Source organism: Polychytrium aggregatum (assembly GCF_025602895.1).
Source record: "Polychytrium aggregatum strain JEL109 chromosome Unknown BJ171scaffold_55, whole genome shotgun sequence".
NCBI lineage: Eukaryota > Fungi > Chytridiomycota > Chytridiomycetes > Polychytriales > Polychytrium > Polychytrium aggregatum.
This window is the reverse complement of record NW_026516257.1, coordinates 210,277-235,057: the sequence shown is the minus strand read 5'-3', so window position 1 is coordinate 235,057 and position 24,781 is coordinate 210,277. Positions and strand designations below refer to the sequence as shown.

Genomic DNA, 24,781 nt, shown 5'->3' with positions numbered 1-24,781 from the left:
CACCGATCTGGCCAGCTTGGCGCGCAGCAGCCCTGTCCACGTGGCCGTGGCAGTGGTGGCTGCGCACGTGCCCGTGGCCGACTGTGGCTGGATCGCCTGCAACAGCATCTGGACGGGATGCCCTGAGGCAAGACAGATGCCCAGGAGCCACACAGCCAGGTGCGTGGTGGGCCGGCACGGAAGGCAGGGGCGGGGTCGTATAGATTATGCATGTATGCAGGTGCAGCACAGCGGATCGATCAAGGCGGTACAGCCAGCGGCGGCCGGATTCATCCACTCAGACCAAGCAAGCCGGCCGCATCGCAGCACCCATTGCTCGGTCAACTTTACTCGACTGACTTTTGTGCGCATCGGCGGGCGTTGCGATTAAAGTCCTTGCGCTCGTCTTTGGTGCCAAAGTAGAGCTTCGCAGCCTTATGGTTCACATGGGTTTCAGGTGCTCTGCGGAGGACAAATCGCAGCGGCGGTCAGGGTACTCAACCAACGACAGTTCACAAACACATTGCTTCACAGGATAATGGTGGCAACACGCTCAGCGGGCGTGCTGGTGGACGTGACGTTGATACTCACGAGGCAGGGTCCTTGAGCAGGAGATCCTGGATCGCCAGCAAGTGGTGCTTCACTGACTCTGCGCGTTGGACTCTGCGGCCATCAAATCCAGCCGTCAGTTGGGGATTTCGAGCCCGTCAAAGACGTCGCATCTTGTCAAGTGGCGGGGCCACACTCCGCATCGACCCGATCGCAGCTGTCTCGAGAGCCACGGCAGCACATGGGCATTCATCGTACCTATAGTATGGCACACCGTCGCTTGTGACATGCGGGTGAAATATCTCTGTCGCAAAGCGCACTCGTGGGCGGACCTCTGGGAACTGATGGTGGAACCAGACGTCGATCTTGAAGACGCCTCCGTCGTAGCAGCTCGCCGGCATGCCAAGGACAATGAGCGTCCATTTAAATGGGTTGTCGTCCTCGAGCTCTACGGTCATAATATCCAGCTCGTTCGACGCTTGGATTTGCTCGAACTGAAAGAGTATTAGAGAAGGAAGAGAGAGGAGGGGAGGTCGACTGTCAGGTGCGAGCTTGACAAAGCTCCTCGTAAAAACAGTGCTAGCAGGTGACCGATGCCAACCTGTGCCCTTAGATTTGAAGCAGTCGTCAGTTCATCCTTAATCCACTGAGGCGACAATTCTCTGTAGGGCAGATCGTGATTAGCCTTGCAACTGAGCAGCACACATACAGCCGGCATAATGGAGTTGTTTATTCCCTGAATCCAGTGCACAAGGGATTCAATGAACTGGTCATAAATCACAGGGCCCTACCTGAACCAAGTATGGCTTTCGTTCAGGGTGACATGGTAGATCTTTTTCAATCGCTCCTTGATGCTGGTGTAGTTGTACACGCCTGAGCAGAGTTCCGGGTGAGGGCCGATGAGTTTTGATGTCGAGAAAACGGCGCCTTAGCCTTTAGGTTTTACCGCAAGATTCGGCCATGCCATCTGCCAGCTGAGAGCCGGCGACTCGTCGCCTCTTACCAGACATGGCGTTGCCGCCACCTTCGAACTGCATGATTGGAAAGGCTGAATGATGGAAGACAAATAAATATGCGAACGCAGCTCAAGAATGAGCACACCGATGCGCATCAGCCAGCTCGGCAGCGAGAAGGCATAGGTTCGATACATGAAGGGAACTCGGATGCATCCATGTCGTGTGAAAGTTGTTATTCGCCTTCCCGTCGGCTGCACAAAAGTCTGCCTCTACCAAGTCGACCTACCGGTCCCGTCCGCGATCTTGGCGGACTCGCGTTCAACAATGCTCTAACAAGGCATGATAGATTGCGTCATGAGTAGGGCTGTGAAACAGGATGCAGAGTCCTGCCGTTGCCGATCAGCGTTTCCAAGGATGGGGGCGAGCAGTCTCACCATGTACGTATCATAGTGCAGCAGAAGCATGTGCTTGCAAAGGTCCGCGAACGGATCGCTCTGGCGGCAGTGGCAGTAGTGGCGGATGATTCCTGTTGGCTTCTCGGTCTTGGTGTCCGAGCCCTCGGGCTCAGGGTGGGGCTTTTCGGACTGATGGTACAAATGCATGTCAAGCCACATTCAAGGTTGTTCTTGCGGCCTGAGCCAGAGATGCATCTGATCCAGCAACAATAGCACCTGCAGGCTTGATTTGGATCGAAAGGGATCAGAGCCAACCCTCGACGATACCTACCGCCTCGAGTCGGTTGCAGATCGACACTCGTAGTGTCTCGTGAATGATTTTGCTGTTGTATGCCTGAATGACTTGTTGATCATTTGTATTTTGGTAGCCAGGCTGTTGGGAGAGATGGCCCCGAGTCAGATGCCGCTATCCGGCCGCCCCCATCCACCGCAAGTATATGTATACGTCGCACTTACTTCGTTCAGATACGGCTTGTCGCACATGAGCGATTGAATTGCTGGGACATTCAAGGAGCGAGAGGCAGAGCCATTGAACACTCTGAGACGCTACGTTGCGCTCACGGTGGCTATGGCGGCTATGATAGTCGTGGTAGCTATGGCGCCAGCCGCAGATGCTGTGCTCTTGAACATTGCCAAGGGTCGGCAAGCCTCGGCAAACTTACAGATCAAGACACTGAGAATGCCGTGTGCCGAGCTCCACATTTCGTTGGCCTCTCCTCGCCAGGTGCCGAGGATCGACAGACAGATTTTGCCGCTATCGGAGCACAAGTAAGCATCATCCAAAGCTATTGCGACTGTTCGAAATCACTGCCGTCTCACACCAAGACAGTTGCGTGGATGGAAGCAGTTCTGAGACAAACTTATCGCCGCTCCTACCTGGCGTAGATGTTGGGATTGAAGCGAACCTTGCCAAAGTCGGTTGTCTGGCAAAGCACTGTCGACGCAGACCGATGCAGGCCGAGGCAGCAGGAGTCCATTGGTAAATCAAACGGCGACGGCGACACTGGGCTTTCGTCTGGAAGAACGATGCCGCGATCGAGATCCGCAGACACCTGGCAGATACCAACCTTCTGGGGCCTGCGTCGGATAGTTGTCTCCGCAGTCGATACGAAAGTCCTGGAAGCATATGGGAGCGGCAACAGCAGCGGCAACAGTCAATGGCGAGCCGCATGGCCAAACTGCCGAGAAACCAGCCAGAGCCAGGTGCACTTGATAAGGAGATATTGCAGCAAGAACTTACAAAGAGTCCAAAGCTGGATGCCAATGGAAAACAAGGATGTTAGCATCAATATCTCGGGACCGATGGGTGATCATAGCGGTCCCAAAGCCGCCGAGCAGCCGGTGGAAACCGACACAGGGAGAAACGGGGTATGCTGGAGGGGAGGGGCGCTGGTCTCGGCGGTCATTGCCAGCCGACAGCCAACAGCCAACAGAGACTAGCCAGTCGTCCATGAACATGGCCCCATGGGAGATTCGGGCCAGCAACCACCACCGTATCGATCGGCCGATCGGACGCACAAAGCCCACCTGTATGGGGTGCCCGGCGGGCCGGTGACGATGGCATGGATGTGCTTGATGTTGGAGTCGCTGTACCAGAGCTCGATCTGGTGGTCGGGGTTGCGGGAGATGTCGCCGAGCTCCTTCTGGATGCGGAGCAGCGCTCGGTTGGACATGCTGGCGGCTGGTTGGTGATGGACGGCGATGCGATGCGATGGCAAGAGCAAGAAAATCTGTCCGCTGGGTGCTGCTGGGGGGCTCGTCGCGGGTGGCGGGGCCAGGGCGAGGGCGGCGGACTCGCCCTGGCCTCTTCTTCTCCCCTCTCTCAACAGCCATGCGGCCTGGACGACGTACATGGCACGGACGTTCCAAGCACAGCAATGTATTAGCGATGCGGGTGGATGCGCAGATGATCTACGTCGGCGTATGCAACAGCCGGAATCGAGGTCGTGCCGCTCGCGAAGCACGCTTGGACATGACGGCTGGCGAGCCGGATACAGCAAGGCAGTTCATGAATTCGACGCAATCGGGCATGATCATCGAATGCCAGCAGCCTGGAGGTCAGCAAGAGAGGAGGAGACCCGTTAACGTTCGAGCCAAAGTACTGCTCGGCAGAGCGACGAGGCAGCCCAACCACGCATGCCCCAACAGTCCCATGACACCGACTGACCTTTTTGAGACTGACCAGGATCTTGAGCGAGGATGGAGCCGATTGCCAAAGACGTAGCCAGATACACAGCGAGAATGGAGTCAGCGTCATGCGTTGGCTCCTGCAGGGCGGAGGCCGGGCCATCCGGCCGGGCCGCTGGGACGGGCTGCCTTGGAACAGATGCCTCATTCTGTTGACCCAAGAGGCGTTCTGCACCGGCCAAGCAGGACGAGCGACACCTACGATCGATTTGAGCCACTCGCGGTCGTGCGGCTCGTAAGAGCACCGAGCAGAGTTGAATCTGCAGGAAGCAGTAGGAAGCGGCAGGAAGCGGCGGAAATGCTGTCAGTTGCCCTGATCGGAAAGCAGCGCCCGAGCGAATGCAAGCCGTAGGTGTATGTACGGCCAAAGAAGTTGCGATCTGTTTCCTATCAACCCGACGACGCTCTACCGATACCCCGCGGCGATCGCTGCATGGCTGGGTACATACACAAGGCCGCAAATGTCATGAATGCTGTCGATCCATTTGTTGAGGTCGTTAACATCGTAGTGGATCTGGCGGAGGTTGGGGTTGAGCTCCTTCAGGCGGTCCTCGTACATCCGAATGAGTTCTAGACGCAGTTGGATACGAGAAAGACGGGCGGTAAAATGTTATTCGGAATCCATCTGGGCAAGGCAGTCGGCGAGCCCCGGTCGACAGCTCGGCCGGTGGTATCAGCTCAATCGGCGCCAGCAACTTGATCTCCAGAGCCAGCTCGGTCTCGATCTTGACGTTGATCGACCAGGGCCACCGTCGCGCACCTTCAGCAGCCTCATCGACGGTCTGGAACTCTTCGTAAGTGCGTGAGTTTTTGTTTTGGTTCTTCTGGATGAGCAGGATCGTGTGGGTTGCCATGGCTGCGACGGTTGGGACTGGGACGACAAATCACTATGAAAAACTTTCTTGTTAATAAAATGAGCGAGAACGAAAAAACGCGCTCTCGGAGCCACCTCGGTCGGCGAGAAGAGCAGTCTCTGGCGAGAGACCCCCGAGGGAAGGCGAGAAGCCTCTCGCCGTCACACACACACACACACTTTGCACACACACACATCCGCACACACACACTTTGCACAAGGGAGTCAACCACCTCCCATCGACCATCCCAAGAGGGATGGCAACCCCGAAGTGGACTGCCCAGAATATGGGCGACCCGGCATCCACTGTCGAAATACTCAAGGAACAAGATACTTACAGTCAATCCAGAAAGAAACGGGACAGATCCCATTTCTGGCTTCAGATGTTTGAAGCCCGCTGACTGACTGTAGACCCCAGTGGGCAGGTCGTGCGATTGCTTCCCGTCTTGGTTGGCCATCGAGTGGTTTTCGTTGGCTTCGGGAGCACAGTCTTGAATCGGAGTGGAGCTTCCAACAATGATACAATTGGTCATTCCTCCACACCAATTGCCCACCACCACCGTCAATCGGCTCAAGGTGATACCAAATGCCATCAACCGACCATGGCCGGATTCCAACTTTTGATGCACCTTGGTCTACAGCGTGTATTCATATTCGAGATGAGCAGCCGCGAGGGAGCCGGAAAAAATTGATAGTGAATGCATCCCGCACACACACACACACACACCAACCGCTCTCTCCCGACGACGACTGCTGTGGTGTGGGACCGACATGGACACAGCAGAGATAAAGTGCATATCGTGGGGGCATTTTCTGGACATGGAGCAGTCCAGATACACCGAGCCAGGAGGACGGGAGAATGCTGTCTGATGGCCGTTTACAGTGCGGTGTCCCGGTATTTTCTGAATAAAGTGTAGGAGAGCCAATACAGACTGTATTGCGGTTGCGGTTGCGGTTGCGGCGCATGTTCTTACTTTCGCCATTGGCTTCAGTCTTGCCTCTGTTTTGACCCATGCGCATCACAGAGCAACCAGGGAGTTGTAGTGCTCGCCCAGGCCGTACGAGTGACGGTGATAGCTGGACAACAAGATCACAAATGAGTATCAGAGGCCGATGAAGGAGGCGATGGCGGTCAAATGCGCACAGCTTGCTCGACAAATAAAAATAGAAAAGAAATCACATACGAGATCTTGAGCGGAGAGCTGTCGCGGTACTCCTCGCCGATCTTTATCACAGGTGAGCCCATCTGGACGACATCGATTTCTCGTCGAAGCGAGCTCGAGATTGCACGGATCTATGGCCAAGCCGGCCCGAAGGAATCGGTGTCAAAGAGCTGGAGCATGCACCCGCCGAGCATTGATGCAAAGGCTTTTGCATCAGTGTCCGTTACTTGGTTCTTACCTCCAGCTGGCCGCCCCAGGCCGCAGTGCGCTCGACACTGGAGCAGTAACTCTCATACTCGTCTGCGGGCACAACAGTCGGCAGTCTGTTAGCAGAGGAGCAGAGCTACCGCAACACCCAGTCGAATAACGTTCACCAAAGCAGTAGCCTCTGTGGGAGTACTGCTCGTGCCGAGCCGCCGCAGCCGTGTCGTCTAGACGAACCTGGGGACATCATATCGCCGCTGTCCGAAGTCAGGAAAGGCAGAAAGTCGTCGATGTTGGTGCGCATGTAGCTTGCTGCGATCCCCCGCACATCCTTGTAGGTCTGCATGCAGTCGACATTGGCGTCAGTGGTCGGTCTCATCAGGGCCTGGCATGTTGCAGTCTCGGCGTTTGACTGGAAGCGCTACCGCCAGGTCGAATGCATCCATCTTGCGGTATTACGGGAGAGCCAGCCTACCATATCCTCGTCGGACTGGGACAGATTCAGCTGATGGGCAATGGCATTGTATAGGCTGGGTGGCAATAGTGCCCCGGTGCAGTCAGCATGGGTCATCCTGATTCGCACGCAGTTCACGAGCACACCCTGGCTCTCAAGCTGCCCAGTTATCCTGCTTCGTGCCATGGTGCATTCTCCTTACCAATGGCCATCCGGAATGATCTGGTGATGCAAAGCAGGGCCATCAGAATGAGGGCCGAGCGTTGGAGGAGGTGCTTGGCTCGGCCTCGAACATTCAAATCCGGGACACCGTCGCCGCCCAGCCATGCGGCAAGCCGGCCCGTACCTCTTTGATCCGAAGATTCATTGGCTTCAGCAGGGCGCCGATCGCACTGTCTTCGACTTCACGCATGTTGACCACCTGGGAGGCCTCCAGCTCGGCCTGTTTCCGCATCTCGTTCATGGCCGCCGCCTTCTTCTCCTTCCTGAGTTTCTGTCGATTTTTCTTTGGCCCAGACGGAGCTTGGCTTGGTTCTGTGGTGGCCTTGGCATCGCCGAGACCCAGCTTCTGGACCTGAGCGTCCAGCTCCTGGATTTGGCCGTCGGCCTCTTGAACGACTGCCTCGGCTTCAGTGGGTTCCGCCTGGCGACGTTGCCGCGAGACGAGCAGAAAGCAGCGGCATCAGCCAGATGGCGATTTCACAGATAGGCGTCGATGTGGGACGCTTACGGCACAACTGGATCGCTCGCTCACCTTCGAATCGGCCTCTGTGGACAACGGATCGTCAGACTCGCTGGTTGCTTTGGCCTCGCCAGTCTCTTCAGCTTCTTTGCGAGCTCGCTCCTCGTCGTGCCGCTTGCTGAGCTCGGCCTCCATTTGGGCGATCTGATCCATGACTTCCTTTTTCTGTGCCCACGATTCGCATCAGCGGCTCCGTCGGCGAGGCTTGTGCAGACCGTTTGGCATGGCATATGGAGCAGCACCTGGACCGGGAGCCACCACCGATCCATCGACCGGGGCGAGCGCCGTGGCTCTATCCCGTGGCCGTTCTTCGCCATGAACGATCACTCCGGGCAGTCATTCTAACTTGCTCGCAGCACTCGCCCGAGATGCCCACCTTTTTCTTGTCAGAGGCGCCCTTCGAGACCGTTTTCTTGAGCGCCATGACCTGTGCGGTCAGAGCCTTGGCCTCCAGCCTGTGGCGGACGAGCATGTCGTCCAGGGTTTCATGCACTTGTTCTTGCTGCTGGTTCATTGGTGTGCTTGCTCGCCTGGGGACCTGACGCTCACTCCGGGCCTGGTGTTGATTCGATCTGGGTGTTGATCTTGGCGTGGATCTGGCCAGAGCGGCCTTTGCCACGGGCAGGCGTGGAGGAGCATGATTGGCGATTTGGCAGCGCCCGCCCCCTGGCATCCAGGTCGACCTCCATCTTGCCACGCTGCGAGCGCATCCGCATCGTCTCCATCTCCATCTCCATCTTCATCTTCATCCTCCACTCCTTTCTCCATCCGCATCCTCCACTCCTTTCTCCATCCGCCAGCACAATGCCGCCGCCGCCGCCTCCTCCGCAGAGAAACATCGTGACCGAGATCCAGGCCTGGCTGATGGCCCTCCCGATCGTGACTCGGTTTCTGTTCGTCAGCACCATCACCATCACGCTTGTCTGCAACATCGGTCTCATCAGCCCGCAGTACATGATCTTCCGGCTGCCTCTGGTTGTCTACAAGCTCCAGGTAAACGGAGCGGCCCCTCCGTTAGGCCGCACGAGTAGTGCCTATCGATTCATCCCGGCACATCCTCGTCCGCAATCCGGCAGACGACAGCTCTCCACCGATGGATCTGCCAACAATCGAAGCCCAGATATGAACCCTGCACAGCCCAGCGGCACTAACCGTCCGTTTGCGATTGTGCTCCTCTCCAGGTCTGGCGCCTGTTCACGGCCTTCTTCGTCAACCAACTGAGCTTCAACTTCCTCATCCACCTCTACTTCCTCTACCAATACTCCAAGAATCTGGAAACCTCTCTGTTTTCGAACCGGCCTGCAGACTATGCGTTCTTTATTGCATTCTCGATGGCCACCATCTTGGTGGGTGACTTGCTCGGGTCTGCGCCCTCGTCTCGGCTCGCTCTGGTGTTATAATTTGCGGGGCTATCCGTCGTTGTGGTCGCCTGACTCGCTGCTGCTTCCACCGCCTCAGATCCTCGGCTGGATCGTCAACAGCGTCAGCTTCTCCGAGTCGCTGCTGCTGGCCATCATATATGTGTGGTCCCAGTATTTCCGCGAGATGGACGTCAGTTTCATGTTCGGCGTGCGATTCAAGGTACAGATCGACGGCTGCTGCAGGTTTCTCCGGACGAGTGCGCTCACCGAGCAAGTGTGGATGTCGAGGACCGACGTGGGCCTATGTTGTAGCGACCGGATCGAGTGCCAGATGGCTAAACATCCACTTCTGACCGGGCATTTCTGTACAGGCCGTGTTCCTTCCCTGGGCGATGGTTGCCATGGTAAGAAGCAGCGTCCGGCACACAATGAATGGCCCCTGAATGCAAGCCGCATTGGTGCAGCGGTGTCTATGGAGCCATGCAGCGGTGTCTATGAGGCATGCAGCTAACGGCCCCCCTGGCTTGATTCTTTGCCAGGACTACTTGATGGGCTACGGCCTCAACATCGGGAAGGTCGTGGGCATCTTGGTGGGCCATTTTTACTACTTTTTGGAGAAGGTCTATCCCGAGTCCAACGGCCAGGCCAAGATCCTGCAGACACCCGCCATCTTTGAGCGCTTCCTGCCCTCCAACCAGCAGGGCGGTGATGGCCAGGGATACACATTCACCCCACCCAACCGCCAGAACGGCCCGAACGGCCCGAACAACGGCGGACACAGCTGGGGCCCTGGTCGCAGGCTGTGAGGCCCGTTACTGCTCGCCGACAGCGATTCCGGCACAGACCGACAGCAGCAGCAGGCATCGCATCAATATACGCCGTTGCGCCATCTATACCGACCGAAGCCGGGGCCGTGCGGGTTGCTGGCCGTTGGTGAGCGAGTGAGGCCAAGCGCTTGCCCGGCCGGCTTTGCTCGCGTTCCAGCCCAGTCGCCCGCCCCCCCCCCATCTTGTCCTCTTTCCCCTCCATCTCTGCTCTCAGCCGGCAGTGCTGACCCAACCGCCTCGATCGGCACATCCGTCGCTTCTCCGCTCGCAACATATTCTACCAGCACACGCAGAGTCCTCTGGCTTTTCGTTCGGATATTGCCCATTGGCGCTGCAGTTGCCCCACCCCACTCGCCGGCTAATCTGTGACCATCGCCCACAAATCGGCCCCGTTGTCGAGCCAGCGACTCTTGCTGCCTCCCGCTCTATCCAGCCTGTCTCTGGCATCCGGCCCTTGCTGTGCGCACACGCCTCGCCGTCAGATTCCAGCTCAATCCCAGCTCAGTCCCAGCTCAGTCCCGGCTCAATCCTAGCTTCTCCCCGACCCGGCCTCATCCTTGGTGTTCGCCCGTCGTCGACACGAAATGTCCAACACCAACTTTGTTGTCGAATACTGCTCGCCTTGGCTTGTCTTTCCGCTCACCGAAATCGTGCGGTTCTGTCCCCATAGCAACATCAAGATCCTTGATGTCACGTCGGGGCTGCGCGATAATCGGTCCATTGGGCTAAAGTAGGTGTCGCCGATCGTGTCCATCGCATCGACAGCGTTTGGTCCCGCATCACCGCATCGGCCTGTAAACTCACCTCCTCGCTCCTCTGTTGACACGGGTTCCGTTACCATTCGTTTGCTGCTGGTCTGTCGTCGCTCGGCTGGTCTGTCGTCGCTCGGCTGGTCTGTCGTCGCTCGGCTGGTCTGTCGTCGCTCGGCTGGTCTGTCGTCGCTCGGCTGCGGGAATTTCCTCCAGCTTTGAGGAAAGCAATGAAGTCGGCGTGGGTCAATACACCGCCATATGCACAAAGGTGCCCAACCCGCCGCTTGGCGAGAGGCTCGTTGTCTATATTCGCTATCGCCGCATCACCGAAGGTAAGCCGCATTGGTCCGGGGCTGTCGCTGTGTCCATAGGACTCGCTTGTGGACCCGTAGCCCCTCTTCACGCCTATTCAGTCCGACTCGGTGCTCATTTGCACAAGTCCATCGCTGTCTCCTCGACGCTCACACGTTGACTTTCGATTGCACACCTCCTGCTGGCAGCACTGCGAGCCCTGGGTCGCATCCTTGGCATTGGCTTTGCAATGAGCCCTCAGGCCGATGCCACACAGCTCTTGACCTTCAGCGAGCAGGCTCAGTTCGTAACGCTCGGGTAAGGATTGAAAATGTCTTGGGCCCGTGGTAACCTGGATGCTACGATATTGAAATGACACGCGGCCGACGAAATCCTTATGCCACGTCGCGAGCAGATACCCTCCTCTGATACCATCCCCCACCTTTGCAGCACCATGATCGACTGCAGCCGCTGTGGAGTTCCGAGGATCGAAACCCTGCTGGCTTTTATTCGGTTCATCGCCCTCATGGGCATGAACACTCTGCAGCTCTACACCGAAGATACCTACAAGGTGAATACAGCGACAGCCGCGCCAGGAGAGGAAGCTGGAGGGCAGGAAGGATTTATCGCCGGGTGCTGGCTGTCGTCCGAAGCCGTGTGCTGAATCTAGCAGCAAGCCTCAAGACGCCATCGATGCTGACGCTCGGCCCTGCAACCGCGGCTGGTTGGACGATTGCTTGTGTGCTCATGATCCCACGCAGGTCGAAGGGGAGCCTTTCTTTGGATTCCTCCGGGGCGGCTTCACGCAAGAACAACTCGCCACCATCGACCAATACGCAAGTCAGTTTGGTGTTGAAGTGTTCCCCTGCATCCAGACTCTCGGCCACATGGGCCAGGTTCTTCAGTGGCCGCAATATGCCTGCGTTAAAGAGTAAGGTGGCGCGTGGTCCCGAGGGCTGCTCACGCATTCGTTTGGAGTCACCAAGGGGTCCACGGTGCTGATGTCGATAGCGTACAGCACCCCGGACGTGCTTCTTCCAGGCACCGATGCAACATACATGCTGATCGACAAGATCATCGAAACAATATCACGGCCATTCAAGTCAAGGCGTATCCACATTGGCATGGATGAGGTGAGGACGGCAGCTCACATCCCACCACGGAGCCGATGCGAGATACGATTCGAGGACAGATGAATGCGATTTGTTTGCTGATGGAAGGTCTCCTCCTCTACAAATGTTTCTTGTATCGGTGCCGTGGCAGGCCACCGGCCTCGGAGAAGGTCGCTTCAAGCAGCTGTTCGGCGTCAAAGATACGTCCGATATCATGTTTGATCACATCCAGAAAGTAACGCATATCTGCCGCGTCAAAGGCCTGTCTCCAATGATCTGGTCGGATAGTGAGTTTCGCTGTCGCACGCTGACTGTGCCACTTGCCAGCGTCACTACCGATCCGTGAAGCCTCCCCTCTAGTCGGGCACTGGCGCTGGCTTGTTGCTCTTGTCGCTCTGTAGGTGCAGCTCAATGGATGCTGCCCGCCTGACACTGACACTGGCCTTGCCACGGCCTTCTCCCTTCACAACCATAACAGTGGTTCTAGCGCAGAGTAAGCAGCTGGCCGTCCTCGGTTCAGCAGCACAACCGCGTCTCGGGCCTTTGTAATACTGTGGCCGTCGCAGTTCTAATGTCTATGATGCGTCGGTGCTGGCGTGTTCTTTGGTTAGACTTGGAGTCGAGTCCCACTCAAGAATCGCACCAAGCGCCTGCTCGGCTGCTTGCGTCTCCTGATACGCCCAGCTTGGTCTACTGGGAGTATTTCCAGGTCGGTAGTTTTCTCTAGCGCGCCGTTCAAGACGTCCCAACTCTCTGCCGTGCTAGTGCATGCTGCATGGCTTGTTTGAGCCGTGATATCTGCACATGCTACCTTGAGTGACACACCAACCGAATCCGCCATGCGTTGCCATGCATTTAGAGATCTTGCCGAGCTGATTGTGGCTGTTCTTCCTTCGCATCGGCTCACGTCATTTCGGAATTCATCTCATATCCCCCCCCCTTTATTGGAATGGCCTCTGCTCTGTCGCATTAGACCGATCCCCATCCCTACGTCCGAAAGATCCAGCAGCACCGCGAGTGCGGATTCGAGCCGTGGGTTGCCGGAGGCATATGGTGAGCTCGACTGCTTCGCCCCTCGGACCTCTCTGCTCCGGCAATCGCCTTTGCCGACACGCACCCTGACGCAGCAAGGAACCCACTCTCGGCAGGACCTGGAACCGCTTCTTCACCGCACTGTCCTTCACCTTCGATGCCTCCAAAGCCTGCCTGCAGGCCTGCAAGCAGCAGCGTATTCAAAACGTCTTTGCAACCATTTGGTGAGGCTGATGCAGACGCATGACTTTGTGGCTTTGATGACTCGCAGGTGGCTGGGTAGTGGGCCGATTGGATCCGCGCTGTACCAGCCTCGTCAGCTCACACGCAATCTCGCCTCTTGGCTGTTTCCAGGGGCGACGACGGGAACGAGTGTGATATTTTCTCGTCGCTTCCGGGGCTGCTCTTCTATAGCGAGCATGGGTATACCAGCGCAGACGACATCGATGAAAACCAGTTCCGGAATAGCTTCGCGGGCATATGCGGCGGGAATCTCGATGACTTTGTTGCTGCCGGCAAGGTAGAGTAGACAGGCCCGCGTGGCACCTCGATGCTCGATTGATTGTGTTGACTAACGAGTGACGTGGCTCTCTGCGGAGGATCCGTAGAACAGAGCGATGTCGCTGCTTATGTCTTACCTGTTTGTGCCCCCGCCCACGCCAAACAGATCGATAGCGCCCCTATCACGGCAGACGTCCCTTACTATGCCACCAACTTCCCGGTAGGTCCACGGACAGGCACCGCGCCTGAGGCCAGCGCAATCGTTGTGCAAGTCACGATTGCAGAGTTTTCTCATCGTAACCGACCACCGACCCTGCTCCCCCTTCTCCGTGTGCAGCCCAACATGTCCAAGTGGATCTTGTGGCAGGATCCGTTCTACGAGTTCCTGAGTCCTCAGTACCAAGACTATGATCTCGAGACTCACTACACAACCGTAAGTCATGGATGGAAACGGCAGGAATGAGATGGGTTGGATGCCGCGACAGAGGGATCGCTAGCGATTTGCTGACACTCTAGCTTCCTGATTCAATGCTCGCCGAATCACCGACTCACTGGCTTAACGGCAAACCGCCCATTGACCCCGCCGACTCATGGCCGAACAGCTCGCCGAATCGCTCAAGTCCGCCAGCCAGAACGTGCAGCGATATCCCCTCAACAGCCGCCTTCACTATCCCTATCTGCTCGCGACCGTGCTCGCGCTCAAGTCACATCTGCGACAGCGGCTCGTTGTTGCCTATCGCACCCAGAACAGAGACGAGCTGATCTATCTGACGACCGATCCGCTGCAGAAGCTGCGGGATCGCCTCGAGCTGCTGTGGAGGTACCACCGCACGATGTGGCTCTCGACAAACTCGCCGTTCGGGTCCGAGATCCTGGAGCTTCGCTATGGCGCCATCCGAACACGCCTCGAGAGCCTGCAGCTCCGCTTGCTGGACTTTATCAAGGGCTCGATCAGCGACATTCCCGAGTTTGGCGAAGATCTGAGCGTCGTTTATGAGAACTCGGGGCCGTCGCTCGTGCTGGATTTCGCACGGATCTACTCGCCTGTGCGTGCGCTGGGGACGGGATGAGTCCCAGGCTGCCGCCGTATCGAGGGTGACGACTCTTTGTTCCTGTCAATAAATTACACACATGTGCTTGCAGGAGAAGATGTATATTATTGATTCAGTAGCTCAATGCCTGGTCTCGGAAGGCGCACGGATGGAGGGGAGGGCACACGATGCGGAGGAATGCAAGTACCAGCGAGCGTACAGAGTGTCAGGGAGGAGAGGGGCAGAGGAAAGGTGGAAGGCGAAGGAGCGAGTCGACATTCTACTGCAACAAGTCGACCGTCACCCCCAGCCGCGAGGGAATGATCAAAGGCGCTATGGACGCAGAAGGTTGCATATGTCTGTGTGTCCATGCTGCTTGGCGAGCACCCAGGCCCTGTCGAGATAGACCTGGGCAGGCTTGTACTGCAAGATGGCCTTGACGACCTCGTAGTGGCCGCGGATGGACGAGTGGACGATCGGGTAGCCGTTGTCGACGTTGGGGTTGGCCCCAAAGGAAAGCAGCACCTTGACCACCTGCACATGGCCGTTTTGGGCCGCCCATCGGAGCGCCGTGCCGTTCTGAGAGTGCACATCAGCGCCGTACTCCAGCAGGACACGCACCATCTCGTACAGGCCGTCGAAGCAGGACCAGTACAGCAGGCTGCCGTGGCCTGCGGCAACATCTGCGCCGTTCTGCAGCAGCAACTCGACGACCTGGAAGTGGCCGCGGCGAGAGGCGATGCGGAGCGGGTCGTCGTTGTTGCTACGGACATCGGCACCGGCATCCAGAAGCATCCGCACAACCTCGAGGTGGCCGTTGCAGCACGCCAACGGGAGAGCCGCTGTGACGGTAGCGACGTTCCTGGTGTGGGGCAAGAGTAACTTGACGATTTCGATGTGGCCCTGCGCCGCGGCGTACTCGAAGGCCATGGACTCGCGAGAGGCAACCTGGTCGGCGCCGAACCGGAGCATCAGCCGCACCACATCGACGTCTCCGTGGTAGACAAACCAGGTGAAAGGAGAGACGTTCCAGGCCGGAGTATACGAAAACCACGGATCCTTGATGTCGGACAGTCGCCGAAGGCAGCAGCGTGGGTAGCGGGCTCGCAAGGACGATTCCGATGAGTACTGGGAGACCAGGAGCCGGGCAAGCAGCTCGGATCGGATGCTCTTGGAAAAGACCGCCTTCAAGACCCGATTGGCAGAGGCCAGAGACAGCAGCCCCTTGGGGTCGCTGCAGTTGCTGGCGATTCGATACAGGACCTCGTTTGGGAGGTGCTCGACGCCTGCGATCATTGCTGGCAACGAAGCTGGTGGAGCGTTGCGGAGTGTTTCGGGCTGGTGCCAAGCGGGACGGGGACGAGAGACGGGCGACAGGAGAGCAGCAGAAAGGGCAGAGGCAGACGGGAGCGCAACTGTGGCCGCTGGTTGAGCTCGGATCTTTGATAAGGCCTCCCGACGACGACAAGCAGCTCAGGCGATAGCAGCACATGGCTGCTTGCTTCATCGGGGGGCAAGGGACGCTGCGGTGAGTCGGGCGACACGCTTGCTGCCGATATCGTCAGCTTGCTTGCTGCTGATCTCATGGCCGTGCTGCGCTTCCCCAATCGGATGCGGCTCCTGGAGCATGACCGGCGCCATGAAGGAGACCGACCCGGCAACAAAGGGCCGTGGGAAGAGCGTCGATCTTTGCTGCGTGGCGAGGAGGGGACGGTGCCGGATGGGCTGGCGGCTGCCATGGGAGAGTCTGTTTCATGGCGCGCCGCGGTTGCACAAGAGCGGCGACGCGCGACCTGCTGCGCACGGCGCCACACATCCCGGTTTCTTGGACCCAGCCGCCGTGGGCAAACCTGGGCAAACCTGGGCAGATCTGGGCGAACCTGGGCAGATCTGGGCAGATCTGGGCGGGATATGCGAGCGTGGGCGAGTCTGGGCAGACCTGGGCAGCGTGGGCGGCCGTGGGGTGTTTTGCCAGAATGGGCAGACAGGCGCCCCAGGAGTGCATGCACAGCGACATGCACTGTCCTGCTCGTCGGACACCACAGCCGAGAGGCCGCACGAGCCCTGGGTGCATGCCCAGTGGATGCCCAGTGGATGCCCAGTGGATGCCCGGTGCATGCCCGGTGCATGCTTGAGACTGCCAGCCTCGTCCAGACCGCCAGCGATGCCGGGATATAATCAGCCGTGCAGACCCGCATCGTCCGGCTCCATCCCAGCACCTCATTGCATCCCACTCTTCTGCCTCATCCCATCGACCCACACACACCTGTATGCTGGCTGCAGACGCTCGTTCGCCATCGCCGCTTGGCCGCCATTCTGTTCTCGATGGCCCAGGTGCCAGTGATGTCGCAACACCCAGGAATAAGAGCCATGCACTTGGCGCCTATCCCAGCCCGCTGGACGAAGTGACCGCTGTCGCTGTCGGCGGAGGCCGAGCCGCATCAGCGCCGGTGCATCGGCTTGCCAAGTCCCAGGACACCTCATCAAACCTGCACGCGGGCTCCTCTGACACCACCAGCGACACCGAATCTGGCCTTGACGAACAGCTTCCACCCTGGCGAGCCCGGCTCCATAGGCTGCTCTATCAGCGCAAGCAAGCGATCCTGGGCCGCATCCTGCACATTCTGTTCCTGGGCGTCCTCTGGGCGTCGATCGTGACTCTATGCATCTCGACGATGCACGAAATCATGGCGTTCCGCCAGAGCGAGGTTCGTCACGGAGCCATGGCGCTCTGTCTGCTGTTGTTTTCTTCGGCCTGCCTTGTGACATTCGTGGGCGCTCTGCAGGGTCTGCTGTATCTGACCCGTCCCTTCCTCGCCACAGGTGGCGCTCTTCTGCATCGACGGCGCCATCACAGCGATTTTCGTTGCCGAGTTCATGATGCACATCCTGGCGGCTCCGACGCTCAAGAAAATGTGGTCCTGGTTCCGGGTGATCGATCTCGTGGCGCTGCTCCCGTACATTGTCGAGGTCTCGATTGCACTCATCACCCAGAACGACCCTATTACGTTTTGCTATTCGATGAGTTCCCTCAACTTTGTGAGGATCTTTCGGGTCCTCCGAGTCTTCAAGCTGTTCTCCAAATCATCCAAGGTGCGTTCACTCGATGCCTTCGATTGATAGCAAGGGCATCGCATCGGGTTCGAGGGAGAAGTAGTAATCTGTGCGAATGCCGCTCGGCTGGTATCGCGCATTCCCAGAATCTCTGTCGGCTCTGCTGACCGGCATGCGGGGTGGGACTTTCGGATCATCCAGCTCAAGGTGCTCGTCCAGGCGCTCTACAACTCTAGAGATGGTAAGGACTGTCTGTCCTCGACTAGGTCTTGAAAGTGGCCGACTCGGTTTTAAACCTGGTCGACTCGGTCCGGGAAACCCCTCGTTTGCCCGGTATTGACAGCGCCGACAGGCATTTTGGCTCTGTTCTATGTCTTGCCGATCGTGATTCTGTTCTTTGGTACACTCGTGTACTTTGCGGAGCAGATCGACTCTTATAGCGTCGACGGCGTAAGTTGTTGGCTGTGTAATCTTCATGGCCAGGAGGATCTCTGGTTGGTTTCGCCGGCTCATGCTCCCACTTCCACTTCCACTTCCACTGGTTCGTGGCATCGCCCTGGCTGATTCGGCGTCTGGTCTAGATACGCTACTACCACGATGGATCCTCTTCGGACACTCCTGTTGTATTCCAGTCGATTCCGAGTACCTTTTGGTTCATGATGGTGACCCTGACTACCATTGTAGGTTTTCGCTATCCATGGCCTGTCATTGCTGTGCGCCGTCCGCACTAGGTTGGATCATATCGCATCATACCACATCATATCTTATCATATCACATCACTAACGACACTATATCTTCGACGCTACTGCGGCAGGGGTAATCTACCAGCACATCTGCCGGTCTCACTGGTTCCCACAGCCAGATTGCGATGGTCTCGGCGCCCTGGACTAACCGTTTGCGTATGCTTTCTCTGGCTTCCAAGATACGGGGATACCACTCCAAAGACGCTCTGGGGCAAGCTGTCTGTCACCGGAGCTATGGTAGCGTCGATGTTCATCGTGGCCTTTCCTCTGACTATGATCACGACGCAGTACTCCATCATCGTACGCCAGCTCAACCAGAAGAAGCACGCGGCAACACCCTGGCATGAGACACTTGAGCGGCGCCAGGAACAACTTCTCAGTCCTGCCGATGCCTCGACACCCAACTTAGCTGTGCCCACATCCTTTGGTCGTCTTGATCCCGACAAGGACTACACTCCGGTGGTTGTCGAATACGCCTCCGAGCGAGCACAGGAAGATTCTAGACCCCAGAATCCCGCCGAGCCCAGAGACAGGCCGCTGGCTTGGACACTGGAGCCTGAGACATCCGACAGCAAAGGCGTGGCGGACCGAGGCCTCGAAGCTGAAATCGAGCTGGTCACCGTTGCAATCCACGACCAGCCCGCTGGCAATACGATGTTCCATCCGTCGAGCCAGCTGGAATCAGTAGTCGCACGCCCGTTGGAAGCTGATGACGCCGCCGACTTGGAACCGATGTCAGCGGTCGATCGAGACTCGCAATCGATCCATACCATCGCCGATGCCGAAATCGCAGACAAGTACGCCTTGCACTCTTCGGGATCCAGGCTGTTCCGGCCGTTCGGCAAGTCCCAGAGCATGTTTGGCAGTGACTTTGCCCTCTTGCCTCCAGGGTACCACGGCATTTCTCTACTGGATATCGGCGGCATGTCTCGGGCAGCAGCAAGCCTGTCCGGCGACCCGGATGCGCACCATCGCCTTCGGCACAACTGGCAGCACCCACATCATCACGGCGGCAGCCATCGTCGCAGTGATCTGTCGCATAGCCCGCACCGACACGACTCTGGTCGCCATGATCCGGGCCGCCACGGCACACAATCGGCTCGCAGTAATCTGGGCTCGCATCTGCCTCACGCTTCGGGTCGCGAACCAGACTACCCCTGCCCGCTCTGCGTCGAGCGATTGCTGGCGCCCAAGCTGGATGGCGGAGAGGCACCGGACTCGGTGTATCTACGGGTGGTCGACTGGAGCCACAAGATCGGCGAAGGGCTGGAGGAGGACATTCTGTTTATGAAAATCGCCATCTCGAGCTCGGAGCAGTACCGCAAGCTGATGCGAGTCCTGGCCGAGTGCTGATGGTCACTACGGCAACGACATGGATCGCTTCAATAAATGCGCAACCGGCCATGCTTTAGGCAGGGCAGATATTCGCGATGCACTTTGCAGGCGATCCAATAAATAGCGGGACACCCTTGATTTTGACCATGGACTTGATAGTTTGTTCCCCAATATCATCGCATGCTGGCCATGACCATTCGCCAGTGTGTCCAAGAGCACCATTCACCGCTGGCCCACCGAGACCAGTGTATGCAGGTGATTGTGGGGACCGGAGAGCGACTGGTGGTGTTCACTGGGAGGTAATCAGTTGAATTGCATGTCGTCCAGTTGGGCGCAAGCTCATCACATGCTACGCTGACATATGGATATAATATCAAGGCGTCGCATCTCCTGCATCCGACAGTTGCGTGCTGCGATTCAGCCTATCCAGTGCCTGGTGACCGGCACGCTGATCCCATCCATCCGCATCCACCCGCATCCACCCCCCATCCATCACAATCCATCCCCATTCATCCCAATCCACCCCCTCGACTCTCGCTGGCCCCCCATCCACCCTCGTCCCTCTGGTTATATTCCCGCTTCTGGCTGCCCTCCAGACCTCATCCAGAACATCCCGTTCCGAAAGATGTCGGCCAGTCCCAAGGAAGCGCGCACATCCCTCCAGCGCCTAATCGATGAGCCCAAGGGCAAGACGGCATACGCCGCCGGAGAGCCGTTCCTGCTCCATGTGTTCTGGGAAGCCCCCAGCGCCGCTGCCTCGAAGCAGCTTCTCGAGGCCCTGGCCAAGTGCGCCGTAGCAACCCACCGCGATACGCCCTGCGTCCCAACCTACTTTTTCCGAATCTCGGCAAACGACGAGGGCTTCTGGGGCAACGCACCCCGGCTTGTCGGCGAGCACAAGCTGCTGGCCGCGGCCATCAAGAAGGTCAACATCGGGGTATCCAAGGTTGCCGTCGCCGCCGAGCTGGCCAGGCAGGGCCTAGACCCATCGTATCTGGACTTGGATCTCTCGGCCGAGCTGCCCGCCCCACTCCAAGGTCAGCGCCCTGTTGCACTCGAGTTCACGGAGGTATATCTCGACGAGCGAGCCTTCATGGAGCATGCTGGATCCAGAGACTACCTCAAAGCCTACGGCGTTGTCATGAGCCCTGGGCTCTCCAACTCCCCGCCGGTCACCTTTCGGTTTGGAACCCCCTGCGAGAGCGTGGTCGAGAAGATTCTGGAGCCCATCCTCAAGGAACGGGTGGTGCCCGCAACGCCCGGCTTCAGCGTCTGGCAGCGCCCCGAGGTGGCCGACGACGGCTCCTTTTTGATTTCGGTCGATGTCGGAGCAGGCTCGACAGCCCCGCAGCTCTCCGAGGCCTTCCAGCAAAGCCGCGTGTGGTCGGTGTGGTTTGAGCATCCCCACCGCGAGGGTACCGCTCGGCTGATGGCCGTATTCCCGGTGCTGCCGACAGAGTCGATCTTGGGCGAGATTGCTGCCCTGGGCCCAGTGAGAGGAGAGGCACACATCCAGGGCGGCGACGCTGCCTCTGGTCGCCTTCGACGTGCCTTGGATGCCGCTGGCTTGGCGGTGGTCCGGATCAACGCAGCCGATGCCGTCGGGTACATTTTGCACGGCAAAGTCACAGAGTTGCACCCCGAGTGACGAGCGGCGGTGCCGATGATGCCGGCCTCGGTGTTTGTTGGCGGCATGGTGTTGGGCGATTCCCTGGCCGAGGACGATATGCATCCCGAAAGCGAAATAAATTGGCAGTGGCCGAAAGATACAATCGAATGCAACGTGGCTGGGGGTGGTGATTGTCGGTGTGCAGCGTGCTTGGGCACTGGATTTGCACTGGATTTGCACTGGATTTGCGCTGGATTTGCGCTGGATTGCATTGCATTGCATTGCATCGCACCACACTGACGCCGCATGACATCACACCGCTGCAGTCGCTGATGCAATCGCACCGATTTACACCGCGTTGAAGTGACAATGGGACACATCGTCTCATTCGAACAAACGCGGCGTCGTCGGATCATATCACACTCAGTCAAGTGCATGGAGTTCGGATGCCGATCAAAGTCGTCTGGTTCACACAAGCCATGCAGCCCACACTGCCCACACTGCCAACGTAGGTCATCCGGGGTGTAAAGGTGTTCCGTTTCAAACCGAGTTCGATGTTATCATGCCGCAGCGTCCCCGTTGCTCTGCCGCCGCACTCGCCCTGGGTTTCGGCCTATCGCGCGGCGGACATTGCTCGGACTTTGAATCGCTTGTCCCTTCTGCCCGCTCGCTCACTCGCTCGCCTTTCTGTCCGGCTCTGCTGCCCGTGCTCGCCTGCTGTCCCTCTTCCCCAACCATCGCTGCCAATCCCTCATTGCTGACTGCGTTCTGTCGCTGGTCCTGCATCCATCCTGCTCCCCCTTTCTTTCCGGCACACAATGCCTTGCCGCTCGAGCCCCGTCTCTCGCCTCTGGTTGCGCTGCTGTGCTCTGCTCGTCCTCGCGGCCCTGCCGCAGACGCTGGCATTCCGTCTCGGCGCTCTGCGGAAGGCCGTCCCCGAGGTGCTGGGAACGCTCTTCCAGGACGGGATCGTGTGGGCACCCACCACCAACATCTCTTACACTGTAGCTATCGTTCGTCAGCCAGAGTCGCTCCTTGCCAGCAGCCACCGCATTGCATGTGCCTGCGGCGCTATCGATCGTCTGCCTGCATCGTTTTGTTCCTCTGCCGAGCCTGCGACCAATCCAGCCCGCCGGCTAGGACATCCTACTTGCTCTGTTGGGCTTACAGCGCTCTCTCTTCCACCCACATCCTCATGCAGTGCCGCTTTGCTGCATTTGGTCCCTCCGTGCACCATTCTGTCGACGACGAGCAGCGTATGCATTCTTTCCACCCGCTCAGAGCGATCGCTATTCTGTGTGATCTTTCCCTCCAGCCATGGCTGGGTTGTCTCGACTCGCTCCATCAAACTATTCCATGGCCACTCGAGCTGCACTCGAGCTGATAAGCTGTATCGACAAACACTCATCCATCTTGTCTGGTTACCTTTTGCCGCATTTTCTCCACCGGGCTGGTCTCTGCTCGCCTCCTGCATCCATGGTGCTGCCCTCCTGAATGATCAACTCAACTCAACCGACATCGATATCCACATCGACATGAACACCGGGACCCTCAATGCTTGGTACTTGCCCCCTCCAATAAACCAGTCCCCCACGGCAATCTCTTCTGGGCGGCGACGCTCGATCCCGACCATCGTCCGTTTGGCTGCCATGCTCCGCTCCTCAACCGCACCGACTCGAACGCCACCCAGTGGATCGCCCTGGTCCAGCGGGGCGGCTGCTCCTTCTCCGAGAAAGTCCGGGTTATGCAGGCGGCCGGCGCTGCAGCCGTCATCGTTGGCAATAATGTGCCCTCGCAGCCACTGATCACCATGTACGATATCCCCCCCCCAGCGGAGGTCGCTTCGACTGCACGTCCTGTTGGCTGTGCATCTCCTGCTGAATGTGCGTGTGTTTGGAGTCATGTCGTTCGGCTCTGGCATTGGCTTTGATCCCTGCCACTATCCTGCCACCATCCTACCATCGTCGCTTCTAGCAGCTGATTCTGCCCCTCTGCTGGCTCGCCTAGGTATTCGACCGACGATGCAAGTGACATTGTGACTCCCTCCGTCTTTGTCAACCACGCCAGCTACGAGCACCTGGTCGAGTCGCTCAAGGCCGCCGAGAAGCGACATGAATCTTTCGCGGTGGTGCTCCGGCCAGAGGTGTATCTGGGCAGTCCGCTGTTTGATTTTGTGCTTCTGGCATCAGGTCAGTGCGATCCCGGAGCGGAACAGAGGAATCCTCTCGCCCGCTTGCCAATCAGGCTGCGTTGATCACTCGGCATGCCCTTTGCATCCAAACCCTCACCCTCACCCCCAGCTTTGCCCTGCTTATCCGTCTGGGTGTGTATGGTGCGGCTCCGTACCTGCGTTTCGTCTCTGCCCACGCACGCTTCTCACGCGCTCGAATCTCCCGAACCCACCATGGTCGACGCTGTCTCGGTCGCCAACTCGACGCTTCTCGAATCGGTCAAAATCGCCAAACTGCCGCCGGCCCTGGTCGTCTTTCACTTTGCAGTCCTCATCGCATTCTACGTCATCCACTCTGTTCGTGAGTATCTGGCACGCCGCCGAGAGCGTGCTCCACCCGAAACGGTGATTCTTCTGCCCACCCGCATCTTTGATGTGCAGCAAGAAGACCTCGACTTTGATCAGAAGGCCACCTGCTCCATCTGTCTCGAGCACTACGAACGCGGCGAAAAGCTTCGGATCCTCCCCTGCAAACACGAGTTTCACCAATACTGCATTGATAAGTAAGGCTCTGATTGCTGGCCCGGTGTGGCTTCTCACGCTCGGGGGAACGGCTTTGATGTGCTGCTGCTCTGATGTCGCTCCCAGAGTGCCTCAAGAGCCAGGATCCGCCGAGTGTGCCGACACAGCGAAAGCGGGCTCACACTCCACTTTCGCCCCGTGGATCACCCAGATGGCTTTTGGAACGCAACAAAACCTGCCCGATCTGCAAGCGCGATTCATGTGCCCCGGCCCCCGATACTCAGCCGCCGACCGAGACGACACCTTTGCTGGCTACCCGCCATGTCTCTGACGACGATACCCACAGCCACGAGGCTGCCACGAGTTCTACTGCCCACATCCCCCGCAGCCAGACTCGGGCGGTGCCTGTCGAGCAGGGACAGTCCTCCGTGCAGCAAGGCGCACAGGCGGCTGCGACCCCAACTACCCTTGTCAACACTCCCATGAACTCGGCGGAGCAGATCCAAGTCGACCGTTCTGCTGCCTCGACGACTTTGTCGTCGGCGTGCGAAACACACATCTCCATCCTGTCGTAGAGGCGGGGCTTGTTTGGACATCCGTCCTTGCCCTCGCCACAAATTATCCTTCATTGCCCACCACCCCGACTTTGCCTTGGTCATCCTGGTCCGCCGGGTCTCCCGCCACGTGTCCCTCAGCCATCCAACCGGAGTTTCCTGAGCATCTTGGGCCTTTACCTGTCGTCCTCCCTCCTGGACCAGGGTCATGGGACAAGGAGGGAGTGCTCCTCATGATATCCATCCAGAAGTTGTCCCTGCTCGGTCTTCTGTGCCTCGCCTAATGTCTGCATCGTGAATTGACTGGCGAGTCAAGCCTGTACATACAGCCCACTCCAACACAT

At 58.2% G+C, this 24,781-nt stretch overlaps 9 protein-coding genes across 9 annotated transcripts; 5 read left to right on the top strand and 4 right to left on the bottom strand.

Moving 5' to 3' along the window:
• Positions 1-68: 68 nt before the first annotated feature.
• Positions 69-3,737, bottom strand: BJ171DRAFT_524375 (ubiquitin-conjugating enzyme/RWD-like protein). The gene is made up of 15 exons (XM_053112586.1): positions 3,467-3,737; positions 3,180-3,192; positions 3,007-3,055; positions 2,816-2,873; positions 2,602-2,693; positions 2,396-2,436; positions 2,211-2,312; positions 1,919-2,068; positions 1,771-1,813; positions 1,532-1,576; positions 1,320-1,401; positions 1,130-1,190; positions 787-1,022; positions 571-642; positions 69-441 (listed from the first exon to the last, which is right to left on the bottom strand). The coding sequence occupies exons 1-15, from the start codon at positions 3,610-3,612 to the stop codon at positions 327-329; spliced, it is 1,305 nt and encodes a 434-aa protein (XP_052962676.1). The 5' UTR covers positions 3,613-3,737; the 3' UTR covers positions 69-326.
• Positions 3,738-3,798: 61 nt separating this feature from the next.
• On the bottom strand, positions 3,799-4,992 carry BJ171DRAFT_524373 (putative enhancer of rudimentary). The gene is made up of 5 exons (XM_053112585.1): positions 4,887-4,992; positions 4,576-4,696; positions 4,329-4,386; positions 4,107-4,127; positions 3,799-3,990 (listed from the first exon to the last, which is right to left on the bottom strand). Exons 1-5 carry the CDS (start codon positions 4,978-4,980, stop codon positions 3,973-3,975), a joined length of 312 nt encoding a protein of 103 aa, XP_052962675.1. The 5' UTR covers positions 4,981-4,992; the 3' UTR covers positions 3,799-3,972.
• Positions 4,993-5,597: 605 nt separating this feature from the next.
• Positions 5,598-8,162, bottom strand: BJ171DRAFT_524371 (uncharacterized protein). Its single transcript, XM_053112584.1, has 9 exons — positions 7,919-8,162; positions 7,555-7,707; positions 7,147-7,443; positions 7,003-7,022; positions 6,822-6,876; positions 6,584-6,686; positions 6,381-6,442; positions 6,164-6,273; positions 5,598-6,056 (listed from the first exon to the last, which is right to left on the bottom strand). Exons 1-9 carry the CDS (start codon positions 8,054-8,056, stop codon positions 5,999-6,001), a joined length of 996 nt encoding a protein of 331 aa, XP_052962674.1. The 5' UTR covers positions 8,057-8,162; the 3' UTR covers positions 5,598-5,998.
• Positions 8,163-8,278: 116 nt separating this feature from the next.
• BJ171DRAFT_524368 (derlin-1) lies at positions 8,279-9,833 on the top strand. The gene is made up of 5 exons (XM_053112583.1): positions 8,279-8,535; positions 8,724-8,888; positions 9,001-9,123; positions 9,275-9,307; positions 9,443-9,833. The coding sequence occupies exons 1-5, from the start codon at positions 8,347-8,349 to the stop codon at positions 9,707-9,709; spliced, it is 777 nt and encodes a 258-aa protein (XP_052962673.1). The 5' UTR covers positions 8,279-8,346; the 3' UTR covers positions 9,710-9,833.
• Positions 9,834-9,941: 108 nt separating this feature from the next.
• Positions 9,942-14,566, top strand: BJ171DRAFT_524367 (family 20 glycoside hydrolase). The gene is made up of 15 exons (XM_053112582.1): positions 9,942-10,460; positions 10,696-10,814; positions 10,983-11,091; positions 11,224-11,344; positions 11,535-11,704; positions 11,792-11,906; positions 12,037-12,172; positions 12,364-12,378; positions 12,497-12,594; positions 12,859-12,938; positions 13,034-13,141; positions 13,272-13,437; positions 13,585-13,638; positions 13,756-13,851; positions 14,021-14,566. The coding sequence occupies exons 1-15, from the start codon at positions 10,315-10,317 to the stop codon at positions 14,486-14,488; spliced, it is 2,001 nt and encodes a 666-aa protein (XP_052962672.1). The 5' UTR covers positions 9,942-10,314; the 3' UTR covers positions 14,489-14,566.
• Positions 14,567-14,791: 225 nt separating this feature from the next.
• On the bottom strand, positions 14,792-15,451 carry BJ171DRAFT_397577 (ankyrin repeat-containing domain protein; the record flags this gene model as incomplete). The annotated part of the gene is made up of 1 exon (XM_053107190.1): positions 14,792-15,451. A coding segment is annotated over one exon (660 nt), but the record flags the coding sequence as incomplete, so codon positions are not given.
• Positions 15,452-16,719: 1,268 nt separating this feature from the next.
• BJ171DRAFT_603023 (uncharacterized protein) lies at positions 16,720-19,727 on the top strand (the record flags this gene model as incomplete). Its single annotated transcript, XM_053115160.1, has 7 exons — positions 16,720-17,157; positions 17,273-17,542; positions 17,705-17,744; positions 17,856-17,953; positions 18,085-18,183; positions 18,449-19,137; positions 19,354-19,727. The coding sequence occupies 7 exons, from the start codon at positions 16,720-16,722 to the stop codon at positions 19,598-19,600; spliced, it is 1,881 nt and encodes a 626-aa protein (XP_052962670.1). The 3' UTR covers positions 19,601-19,727.
• Positions 19,728-19,997: 270 nt separating this feature from the next.
• On the top strand, positions 19,998-21,359 carry BJ171DRAFT_524362 (uncharacterized protein). Its single transcript, XM_053112581.1, has one exon. The coding sequence runs from the start codon at positions 20,208-20,210 to the stop codon at positions 21,228-21,230; it is 1,023 nt and encodes a 340-aa protein (XP_052962669.1). The 5' UTR covers positions 19,998-20,207; the 3' UTR covers positions 21,231-21,359.
• A 438-nt stretch (positions 21,360-21,797) lies between these two features.
• BJ171DRAFT_524360 (uncharacterized protein) lies at positions 21,798-24,780 on the top strand. The gene is made up of 6 exons (XM_053112580.1): positions 21,798-22,195; positions 22,393-22,447; positions 22,778-23,003; positions 23,199-23,380; positions 23,690-23,924; positions 24,095-24,780. The coding sequence occupies exons 1-6, from the start codon at positions 22,010-22,012 to the stop codon at positions 24,456-24,458; spliced, it is 1,248 nt and encodes a 415-aa protein (XP_052962668.1). The 5' UTR covers positions 21,798-22,009; the 3' UTR covers positions 24,459-24,780.
• Position 24,781: the final 1 nt, after the last annotated feature.

Excerpts from the sequence above, each read along its gene's own strand:
- BJ171DRAFT_524375 (XM_053112586.1), bottom strand. The coding sequence starts at position 3,612 with ATGTCCAACCGAGCGCTGCTCCGCATCCAGAAGGAGCTCGGCGACATC. Across the intron at positions 2,694-2,815 it reads AATCCCAACATCTACGCCAG|CGGCAAAATCTGTCTGTCGA; the intron begins GTAGGAGCGGCG and ends GTGCTCCGATAG. Across the intron at positions 1,577-1,770 it reads CAAGATCGCGGACGGGACCG|CCTTTCCAATCATGCAGTTC; the intron begins GTAGGTCGACTT and ends TCCATCATTCAG.
- BJ171DRAFT_524373 (XM_053112585.1), bottom strand. The coding sequence starts at position 4,980 with ATGGCAACCCACACGATCCTGCTCATCCAGAAGAACCAAAACAAAAAC. Across the intron at positions 4,387-4,575 it reads CATGACATTTGCGGCCTTGT|ATTCAACTCTGCTCGGTGCT; the intron begins GTATGTACCCAG and ends TGCTTCCTGCAG. Across the intron at positions 4,128-4,328 it reads GCGAGTGGCTCAAATCGATC|ATCCTGGTCAGTCTCAAAAA; the intron begins GTAGGTGTCGCT and ends TCCTCGCTCAAG.
- BJ171DRAFT_524371 (XM_053112584.1), bottom strand. The coding sequence starts at position 8,056 with ATGAACCAGCAGCAAGAACAAGTGCATGAAACCCTGGACGACATGCTC. Across the intron at positions 7,444-7,554 it reads CCACAGAGGCCGATTCGAAG|GCGGAACCCACTGAAGCCGA; the intron begins GTGAGCGAGCGA and ends CAACGTCGCCAG. Across the intron at positions 6,443-6,583 it reads CGGCGATATGATGTCCCCAG|ACGAGTATGAGAGTTACTGC; the intron begins GTTCGTCTAGAC and ends TTGTGCCCGCAG.
- BJ171DRAFT_524368 (XM_053112583.1), top strand. The coding sequence starts at position 8,347 with ATGCCGCCGCCGCCGCCTCCTCCGCAGAGAAACATCGTGACCGAGATC. Across the intron at positions 9,124-9,274 it reads TGTTCGGCGTGCGATTCAAG|GCCGTGTTCCTTCCCTGGGC; the intron begins GTACAGATCGAC and ends ATTTCTGTACAG. Across the intron at positions 9,308-9,442 it reads CCTGGGCGATGGTTGCCATG|GACTACTTGATGGGCTACGG; the intron begins GTAAGAAGCAGC and ends ATTCTTTGCCAG.
- BJ171DRAFT_524367 (XM_053112582.1), top strand. The coding sequence starts at position 10,315 with ATGTCCAACACCAACTTTGTTGTCGAATACTGCTCGCCTTGGCTTGTC. Across the intron at positions 13,142-13,271 it reads AACGTCTTTGCAACCATTTG|GGGCGACGACGGGAACGAGT; the intron begins GTGAGGCTGATG and ends GGCTGTTTCCAG. Across the intron at positions 13,438-13,584 it reads ACTTTGTTGCTGCCGGCAAG|ATCGATAGCGCCCCTATCAC; the intron begins GTAGAGTAGACA and ends CACGCCAAACAG.
- BJ171DRAFT_524362 (XM_053112581.1), top strand. The coding sequence starts at position 20,208 with ATGTCGGCCAGTCCCAAGGAAGCGCGCACATCCCTCCAGCGCCTAATC.
- BJ171DRAFT_524360 (XM_053112580.1), top strand. The coding sequence starts at position 22,010 with ATGCCTTGCCGCTCGAGCCCCGTCTCTCGCCTCTGGTTGCGCTGCTGT. Across the intron at positions 22,448-22,777 it reads TTCTGTCGACGACGAGCAGC|TCCCCCACGGCAATCTCTTC; the intron begins GTATGCATTCTT and ends CCAATAAACCAG. Across the intron at positions 23,004-23,198 it reads TCGCAGCCACTGATCACCAT|GTATTCGACCGACGATGCAA; the intron begins GTACGATATCCC and ends TGGCTCGCCTAG.